Genomic DNA, 9,857 nt, shown 5'->3' with positions numbered 1-9,857 from the left:
TTACTGCATGTATATTGGACGTTTGAATTGTCAACATTAATAACATCCTTGATTTTGACTTGCTAGAGTTTCAATCTCTGCTATCTCCTTTGGGCAACTTTTTGTCAAAACTTCTGAACCGTTTTCTGTCACTAAGATATCATCTTCTATACGAATACCTAATCCATGAAAGTGTGACGGTGCATGAAGATTTTTTGGGCTTATATATATACCTAATACAAAGAGAAATATGCATAAGCTATTTTACAAACTGTTCTTCAAAGTGTATGTCATAAATCATACCAGGTTCTATGGTTATTATCATTCCAGGTTGTATCCTTATGCTTCTAGATATTTTCCCTGTATCATGCACGTCCATTCCTAGATAATGACTGACATGATGCGGACAATATGTGTACGCGGCTGTTAATAACTTCTCTTCGTCTATGTTCTTCGGTATCAAATTAATTTCTTGTAATCTTTTGCCCAGAAGAAAGCACATATGACGAAATACATTGTCCAACGATGGCATATTTTTCAGGGTCTCTATTAAATTTTTTTGCACATCGAGCACTATTTCGTAAAGGACTCTTTGCTCTGGTGAAAATTTTCCGCTAATCGGCCATGTTCTCGTTATATCGGATGAATAACCATGAGCCTGCAAGCCTGCAAGTAAATAAAGTTCAAAACATAAGTTTTTAATAAGTTTTTCTATGGTCATAATTCTATATATATTTGTACGAAGATTAAAACCTTCCTGCCCGCTGCTACAACAGGAGGATACGCCAAATGCTCAGCTCCGCGCATACGACATTCGTAATCTACAGTAGCGAATAATTGATGTTCACTCATCTCTGGTTTTGAAGATTGAATTGTTTTTATAATAGCGTCGGAAGCTATTTGACAGCTTTCGCGCATCAAATTGATTTCGCAAGCGCTCTTGATCAAGCGAATTTGATGAAACAAAGTCTTGGGAGAAGCAAATATTTCATTGTCCGTCAGTTTAATCAATTGGCATAGCTTCTTATGTAAAATCGGTTGAATAACATCAGCGTGATCATACCATATAATGCTTTTCTTATCCTCCTGAATGAGTGAAGACATAAACTGTTCAAATTTTGTAATCGGCAAAGCATGATCCATTCCAAATATTTCAGCTGCTGTTTCAACGCTAGTTCTCGGACCGTCCCATAATTCTGAATGTTCGTCTTTTGGTCTCACAAATAAAGTGAACGACGACTTATCTTCCTTGCATGTGAGCACTAAGATACTATCTGGTTCTTGGCATCCAGAGAAATACAGAAAGTCTGTATTTTGTCGAAAGATATATGGTATTTTGTCGGACATGTAGATTTTAGACGACGCAGGTATGATGAGAATTTGTTGCTTATGTATATTCTTAGTATGCATTGCTAGCGTAATGCTTTCTACTAACTTGGAACGTCTTCTCTCAAGCTCCTGAAGCGATATACCTGGCAGTACTTCTCCATATTTTATTAAGTGAGGATGCGTTATTGATGTAGGTTGTCCACACATGGCATGTGGATAAGCATTTCGTGTGCATTCTCGTTGCGTTGGATCGCTCTTAACTGTCGTTTCTGCTGAGAAATGGGCTAATAACTGATAACCTGAAATTAGAATAACTATGCTGAACACTGATCGTTTCTTTTTGTTGTAAAAGTACAAAATAGATGCTATAAAATTTACTGCTATTCTATGTAACTACGTTAACAAGAAACTTTATTTCACATTAAATTATTATGAAAATATAGAGATAAATGCACTTCTCACCAAATTTACTTGGATTATATCTTAGTGAACGCTTTACGCTATTAAACATATTTTTCTTCAAATATTTATAGCGTAAAGATGATTGATGCTTATTGTAGCTTCGTATTTTATTTATTTGTAATAGATACTATAATATTTTACAACATTTGATATAGAACAATGTAGAACATAACCTATAAAGCATCTTTAAGCCGAATTTGCAGCCACATACATACACTCACACACAAGAAATTACCCAATCACGTCAGCTTACATAAAAGGTGCCGCGTTTTTCATAAATAATAGTTTTTTTAAACAAAAATGGCATTTAAAAAAATATATCGGTTAATAATATAAATAAAAAATATATATAAACTAATAATAAATTAAAACAAAATATGTCTTTCTCTCTCTCTCTTTTCTTTCTCTGTTATTCATGCAACTCACACGACCAACGCCAATATATACTTGACAAGAGGACGAGTGTATGTGTGTGTGTAATGTCATTTGCAATCAATACGTGCATGTCGTACATACGGTATGCACCGATTCGCAATTTTAAATATATATGAAAATGCGTAGAATGTAAATAGAATCGAATGGTATTATTTGACAAGTAGATTCGAAATATTGCGATGAATTAGTAAACGTGCAAAAACCAACCACAAAGTGTGGCAGAACTTACAGGTACATAGTTTTCGACAGGTCGATTCATCGCGTCGAGATTGGATGAGACATTAGAGGACGGGATAGATGGAAAGGGCAAAAACTCTGAAAGAAACATTGCAAACTGTGCTGATTGCTAACCTCCCCTTCTTCAAAAACAAGTTCCACATTCAAAAATACATTTAGCAATCTCGAAAACTCGCGCAAAGTACGTCTTCTCTCTCTCTTTATCTTTCTTTTTGTTTGTATCAACATGACCTTAAGCTGAAAGTTCAATTCTAGATATTTATTTATTTATCAACCGTGAGAGACGTTTTCTATTTATTGATCTGTCAAAAGATAGATTAATAGCTGTCATGCAATTGCATCAAAGCAAGAATGGAAAACAATTATTTGAAAGGAAGCGAAACTATTAGTCTTAATTGCATTTCATGCAATTGTTTATATTTTTATTTCTAAGCAATCTGTTTATATTTTTACTTCTAAGAAATTAGACTGTACATCGGAGAAAGGTCTACATAAATTATAGACAAAATGAGTAGCCAATTAAACATAACAGTTAGACCCGAAGTGAGATTGGATGCCAAGTGGTTGAAAACTGATCTGCAACGATTTCTTTATCGGGATGGATTGGCTGAATTGTGGAATGAAATGGTGCGAGATGGTGAAATTGTTGGTTCTTTCAGCGATGGTTTGATCAATGCTGCAGGAATTGTAGCGAAGAAGGGTATGAATATAAAAATTAATTGTGATGAAATGTAAAATTCTTTTTACATTTATATCATCTTCTCTCCTTATGCTATGTCAAACTTATTTAATCTTCATATATATAATACTTCATATGTTATAAACATAAATATTTATAAAAGAGATATCAATGCATGGCTCGCGATATTCACAAAAGAGATAAAGATTTGAAAATATAAATGAAAAGAACAACTAATATAATTATAATTATATATCAATAAATCCTTTTGAATAATGTGTTTGATTAACTTTTTTTATATGTTTTTTAGGTGAGAATGGGCATTATTATTGTGGTATGAGAGTATTATCTTGTCTCTGCTGTGATGGAATTTGTGGTCCACAACATGGATGTAATTGCACTCCATGTCAGAAATTGGATGATGAAGAAACTGCAAGAACAGCAGCAATGGTTGAAAGGGCTACATCTGCCCGGCGGATAATGGATTCATGGCTTTGGGCACCACAACCATGTAAATATGTTTTTATATTATATATATATATATATTGAAAAAAAACTTTTTCATATTTTATTTTGAACTTATTCATACCTTTTGAATAATGTGTTTGATTAACTTTTTTTATATGTTTTTTAGGTGAGAATGGGCATTATTATTGTGGTATGAGAGTATTATCTTGTCTCTGCTGTGATGGAATTTGTGGTCCACAACATGGATGTAATTGCACTCCATGTCAGAAATTGGATGATGAAGAAACTGCAAGAACAGCAGCAATGGTTGAAAGGGCTACATCTGCCCGGCGGATAATGGATTCATGGCTTTGGGCACCACAACCATGTAAATATGTTTTTATATTATATATATATATATTGAAAAAAAACTTTTTCATATTTTATTTTGAACTTATTCATATTTTATTTAAAAATTATTATTTAAATATCTAAGCTTTCATTAAAAAGATTTTTTAATGGATATTATGTTTATATTTCTTTGTTAGATTTGAATTGATATTAACGTTTTCAAATCTTTTCTTTAGCGTTAACAGATTTAAAAGGATGCATCCATTTATCGATAAAGGAACAACGCAAGCTATGTTGCGAAGTCGCAAATAGCACATTATCGGCGACGCGTTTGAGACAACGGCTAATAGTCGCCAGAAGATATTTTACAGCTTTATCTCGACATAAGCCACAAGAAATCAAAGACACCGTGAATATACCAAAGTCTATTGGAAAATTACAAAAAACGTACAGTATAAAAAATATATTAGATATATAACATACATAATTATATAAGTAATATAATTATATTGTGCAAACTCCTATTACATACAGCACAGGCCAAATTTCCTAAGTGATTTGATTTGTTTTCTTGTGCACGCAGAGTATCGATATACAATTGTATCTTGATCCTCTTCAGAGTACGTTATTTTTTGTGTTCTGTTTAAAATAAAATATGAATTGTTTCTACAAATGCTCAACATTTTGTAAACTTTTGCAGACCAAGACCTAACGAAAAGGCAACCTTGGGATTAGCGCGCGTTGGTTCACGCGCGGCTCTAAATTTCTCGTTCGCGTATTTAAGACGAGCTTGGAGATCTGGGGAAGACGTCGAATTTTGTAGCGAATTATTGACCGAATCATTGGAGGCATTGCAATCGTTACCCGAGGCGACTCTTTTCGATGAAAGTAACGTTTCTCAAGTTTGGTTGGAAGTCGTAGAAAGATCAGCCAAATTTTTGAGACAAGTTGTGACAGGGTATGCTTTATCAATTTATAATTTCAATCATATATGTAATATGTAATTTTAATAGTAATATAATTACTATTTAGTTATTTAGTTAGTTATTATTAGTTGTAATATAATTTTAATGTATTATAAAAAGAGAGAATAATATATATTTTAATCATTATATGTAATATAATAGAATATTATATTTAATATTATTATATATAATGTAACATCACATATTTTTCATTTTTAGAGAAGTAACTACTGGACGATCGTGGCGACCAGTGCCACTGTCAGATCAACATACAGCTCTTTGTTTGTTATTGGAACTGGTCGCACAAAGGGCCACTCTTTCTAGTTTATTGGACTCTGTGGTTTTATTGCTTCATCTCAGTGGTAAACATAAAAATCAAGACAATCGAGTCATGCCACCTGGAAGCACGGCACCACTTGTCCCCCTGTTACGACGATTGAATATGATACCAGCGACAAAATCTCGCAGACATCTCGACGGAAACATTACACCGGGACCATGCGAAGTGCTACTTAAATATCTACGACTGCCGGACGACGATGCCGTGTCTGTCGATTTGAGAAAAGCCGCAGTTATTATTATGTGTAATTTAAGCAGATTAGCCGCTCCTCTCTTACCACCAGTTAATACCGAGTATGGATTCCCGAGGAGCGGAAACTGCAGGCAAACGTTTCAGGAGGTATTGGCTTGGGGTGGTGTAAAGTTTGGAAATGGCTCTACTCCTTTTTATTGTGACGCAATCGCAGAGTTGGGCATAAAACAGTTATGTTGCACCGAGCGAGCGCTGATGATATTATCATTAAATGGCAATGTTTACAATATGTATCATGGATCCGAGATTCAATATCCGCAGAGAGTACATGGTTTCTCCGATAAGCCGGTCACGATGATCGCGTCTCATTCGGACGGCAAGCACCATTTAGCGTTAACACAAGACGGCTGCGTGTATTCTTGGGGCAACGGAGATGGAGGTAGGCTTGGACACGGCGATACCGTCTCATACGACGAACCAAAATTGATCGAGGCGCTTTTAGAGAAGAATATCGTGTTCATAGCATGTGGTAGCACATATTCAGCGGCATTAAGTGTCAGCGGTGAATTATACACCTGGGGAAGAGGAAATTACGGTAGATTGGGTCACGGCAATTTCGACGACGTTATGATCCCGACTCTAGTGACAACGTTGAAGGGTCACACGGTTGTGCACGTGGCCTGCGGTAGCGGTGACTCTCAGACCTTATGCGTCACTGCGTCCGGCATAGTCTTCTCTTGGGGTGATGGTGATTACGGGAAGCTTGGTAGAGGAGGCACGGACGGATCCAAGACGCCGAAGATCGTCGATAAGCTGCTGGATATCAACGTGGTCAAGGTGTTTTGCGGTAGTCAATTTTCAGCAGCGTTGACAGTCCATGGTGAAGTGTACACATGGGGAAAGGGTGATACGTATCGTTTAGGCCACGGCAGCGAAGAGCACGTGAGATATCCCAAAATCATCGAATCGTTGAGAGATAAGAAAATCAAAGAGTTGTCTGTGGGCGCAACGCATATATTAGCGCTGACAGAAGATCGGTTTGTTTACGGATGGGGTAGAAACGATTATGGTCAAATCGATGCCACGTTAGGTTCCGTTATTTCCGAACCTACTTTATGTCCGACATTATCCTCAAAGACTGTCATCGGTTTGGCGTCAGGTCCGACCCAGAGCTTCGCGTGGTGCATGTCGGCATGGTCGGGTGGAGCTAGCAGAGTGGCTTTTGTCGTTGATATATGCGAAGAGACCTTTCAACTGCTCGATACGCTTCTGGCTAAATCTTGCGAGGGTTTACCAGGAATACGACCGCCTACGCAAGATCGTGAATGTCTAGCTGTAGCTACGCTGAATTTGCTCCGATTACAGTTACATACGATGTTGACGCATAATATCGACAGTAAATCTGTCGGACTCGCTGCAAGTAGTCCCTTGTTAAATTCCCTGAAGCAACGTTGTGTTAATCTAGCGAGTGCGACTGGGATATTAGCGACGATACAGGAAGCAGCACAAGCAGTTCTACAAACAGGTTGGAGCATACTGCTGCCAACAGCTAACGAGCGTGCGAAAACACTATCCAGTTTTCTACCAAATACATCGAACAACATGGAACAATCGAGTTCAATAAATATATACATAAATAGTGGACAGCGGTTTATGGCTGATTTACTGGTATCCAGCCTAATGGTGGATGGTGGATTGGAACTAGCGTTGAAAGCTGCAATTAAGGCGGAAATAGCAGACATGCCAGATGATAAGGACTTTCTCGATATAAGTATATCGTCGAACATCGTCAAAGTGAAGACTGATACGAGACAGGGAATGAAAGACGGTTTCAATTCCGGAAAGAATATCACGACCATCTCATTGCTTCAACTTATTCAACAGTTAATTAAAAATGGTACATGCATTACGCAATCTCGATTGCAACAAGGGTCATCACAGCAAATGGATCGAAATGAGCATCTAAGAAGATTTGATAATTCGCCCAGCTTAAACCTTCTGCTGCGCTTTCAACGGTTACTAATTGCGCAAGTATACGAGTGTATCACACGCAAATCTCGCACGGAAGATCTGCATGATCAGGAGATGATGGGCGCAGAGTCGCTACTGAAGAAGTACATCGCGCAAATCTGCGATCACGCAACTGAAATACTGCCATTAGCGACTGAGATAAGCGGTCGTTCCGTCAAAGATTTCATCTCCATCGCTAGCGTTTTGAAAGGCGATATAATTAATGTGTTACTTTCCGAGCTGGTAACATGCCTGATATTATTGCAAGTAGATTGCCCCGTGCTATTGATCGATATGAACTGGATGGAGGTAATCGCGCCGATTCTAGATGCACTGGACCACTTCTTAAAGTTGGCGCCGACGATGGAGAAGAACGAGGCGGACGATCTGTCTTGGCCAGGAATCATTGCACCGCAACATGGAAATAAGATATCCATTCAGGAAGAACCCACGCTGATACGCTGGGCGGATTTGGAAAATCACAATCGCGACGGTGGCCTCTGGGTAGTGGTGAATAATAATGTTTACGATGTTCAGGATATCAGAAACGAAGGTTCCTGGTCTCCTTATGAGGTACTTCAGAGATATGTCGCCGGACGGGACGAGGCGGTAACGCAATGTAGTGTACCGTACAGTCAACTATCGCCGCCGCGAGGCATGATGGATTCCTGTTTCGTCGGTCATTATTGCCACTCTGAGCCCGACGAGAATACACGAGTCACGATCGAAGTGACTGACGTCTGTTCGTCCCTCCTGGATACGGAGAGAGCTCTAGGATTTTTGTTGGGTTTACATGCCTACCGAATGCGACAGAGCTTGACTCTTCAATCAGCGGAGGAAGAAGCTGGCGTGTGGCTTACTGCAAATTTCTTGCGCGGCGGCCTGCAAGTTCTGCAACCACCAAATCCATACGAGGAGGAGAAGGACGAGGCGAGAAGCAATACATCGACAGCTGCTAACTCGCCTATGGAACCACCGCTTCCAATACATGCAAAGAACGAACAGCAAAAAGAGAATGACGATCGAACGATTGCGTTTATACATGCATTAGCGGAGGCGCATAAAACCGACGATAGCCATGTTCGAGCGTTTTTAACGATAATCGACAGATACTCCAAGGCTAATAATCTATTTTCTCATGCCGATTTTTGCGGCGACCATCCAGTTGAGGAAATCAGTCGCGTCCTAATGGCTGTAATTGTCAAGCACCTTGGCTTGGGACAGCAAGCATTTTTATTAGCAGAACAGGAATTGAAAACCGCTAATAGCGCGAAACTGAGCAGTCAATTAGCTGATATGGCCCGAGCGATTTATCAGACCAAGTGGAACTTGATACGGATTAGACAGCAACAGAATAGAAGTTACAAGGAAGTATGCGCGCCCGCGCAAGAGAGATGTAGATTTCTTTTGTACGAGGTTCGGTCCGCAACGAGTTACGAAGTTAAAGGACTGGAAGACTTGAAGCTACTGCATACAGTCCCTAGATTCAAGAGAGCCGTTCGTACAGTCATAGCGGATATTCGTAAAAACAAAGATTCGTCTGGCGGAGCCGGTGGTAAGCCGGAGGATATATTAAACGTGTCTATACAAAATGCTAAAACCAAAAATAAATCGACGGACGGGGATATAATGTCTTCCTCCAAGGAAGGTCTGACGGCTTCTTCTTCCACAAAGTTAGAGGATATATCGGACATAAAGAACAAAATTATGCAAATGACAGAAAAGATTCGGTATGGACCGATACGGTGGGCTACTGATTATAATGGTTTAATGACGAGTATCATCGAGTTCGTCATCAACGACGGCATCGGTGGAGATGTTGAGACTTTGCGCCGTGCGATGTATTGTCAAATGCAACGTGCTCGAGTGCGAGAACAAGGTATCTCAATGATGCGCGAATTATTGAAGAAGGATTATTTGATACCATCGGTGAAATATTCTTTGCTCAACGGTTGGCTCGGCTTGACCTACGAAAACAAGTCTCTTAGCGACGGAATCGCGCATTGTTTGTATGATATACAATTGACTACTCCTTATCAAAAATCAAAAGTTATTCTGGCCGAAGCCGAAGTAATTTCATGGGCGGTACAAGCTTTACGAACTTATGTCATACAGGCGGAGCTGCCGAGCAAACAGAAAGTCAGCGGAAAGAGCAGTTTAAATCAAGGTACTTATACCTGGCTGCGAAAATTACCGAGAGCAAGATTCCTACTTACTATCCTCGGTATGTTGACCAATTACCAATGTGCCAACGAGATCGGGCTGTTAGTTAATTCGGGCCTGTTATCGAGCATCTTGACTTTATTGAGACAAATCGGACCGTCGTCAGCAACTTTCTGCGAAGGCGGTGAAGGCGGTCAGGGACAGCAAGGCGGAGACAATGCCGAGTCGCCGAAAGTTAAGACTGAGATCACGGCGATTTACGAAGACG

General features: G+C 39.2%; 2 protein-coding genes across 5 annotated transcripts in view; one reads left to right on the top strand and one right to left on the bottom strand.

The window, feature by feature from the left end:
* Positions 1-9,857, bottom strand: part of LOC115234374 (xaa-Pro aminopeptidase 3-like) — a 33,910-nt gene that overhangs the window by 4,776 nt on the left and 19,277 nt on the right. The window contains exons 1-3 of one of the 4 annotated variants that reach the window (XM_029805411.1): positions 2,197-2,421; positions 1,771-1,897; positions 737-1,607 (exon numbers count right to left, since the gene is read on the bottom strand). In XM_029805411.1, the coding sequence (XP_029661271.1) occupies positions 737-1,607; positions 1,771-1,897; positions 2,197-2,256 (1,058 nt within the window). In that variant the 5' untranslated portion in view covers positions 2,257-2,421. The other 3 variants (XM_029805410.1, XM_029805412.1, XM_029805413.1) reach the window with 3 other exon arrangements.
* LOC115234380 (E3 ubiquitin-protein ligase HERC2) overlaps positions 2,938-9,857 on the top strand; it is a 22,715-nt gene continuing 15,795 nt past the window's right edge. The window contains exons 1-5 of the mRNA XM_029805420.1: positions 2,938-3,142; positions 3,432-3,632; positions 4,156-4,366; positions 4,620-4,877; positions 5,104-9,857. Of these exons, the coding sequence (XP_029661280.1) occupies positions 2,950-3,142; positions 3,432-3,632; positions 4,156-4,366; positions 4,620-4,877; positions 5,104-9,857 (5,617 nt within the window). The 5' untranslated portion in view covers positions 2,938-2,949. The remainder of the gene's footprint in view (positions 3,143-3,431; positions 3,633-4,155; positions 4,367-4,619; positions 4,878-5,103) is intronic.

Source organism: Formica exsecta, unplaced genomic scaffold (assembly GCF_003651465.1).
Source record: "Formica exsecta isolate Colony F162 unplaced genomic scaffold, ASM365146v1 scaffold2, whole genome shotgun sequence".
NCBI classification, from domain to species: domain Eukaryota; kingdom Metazoa; phylum Arthropoda; class Insecta; order Hymenoptera; family Formicidae; genus Formica; species Formica exsecta.
Note: the sequence above shows the minus strand (reverse complement) of the source record. Positions and strands in the feature narration are given on the sequence as shown.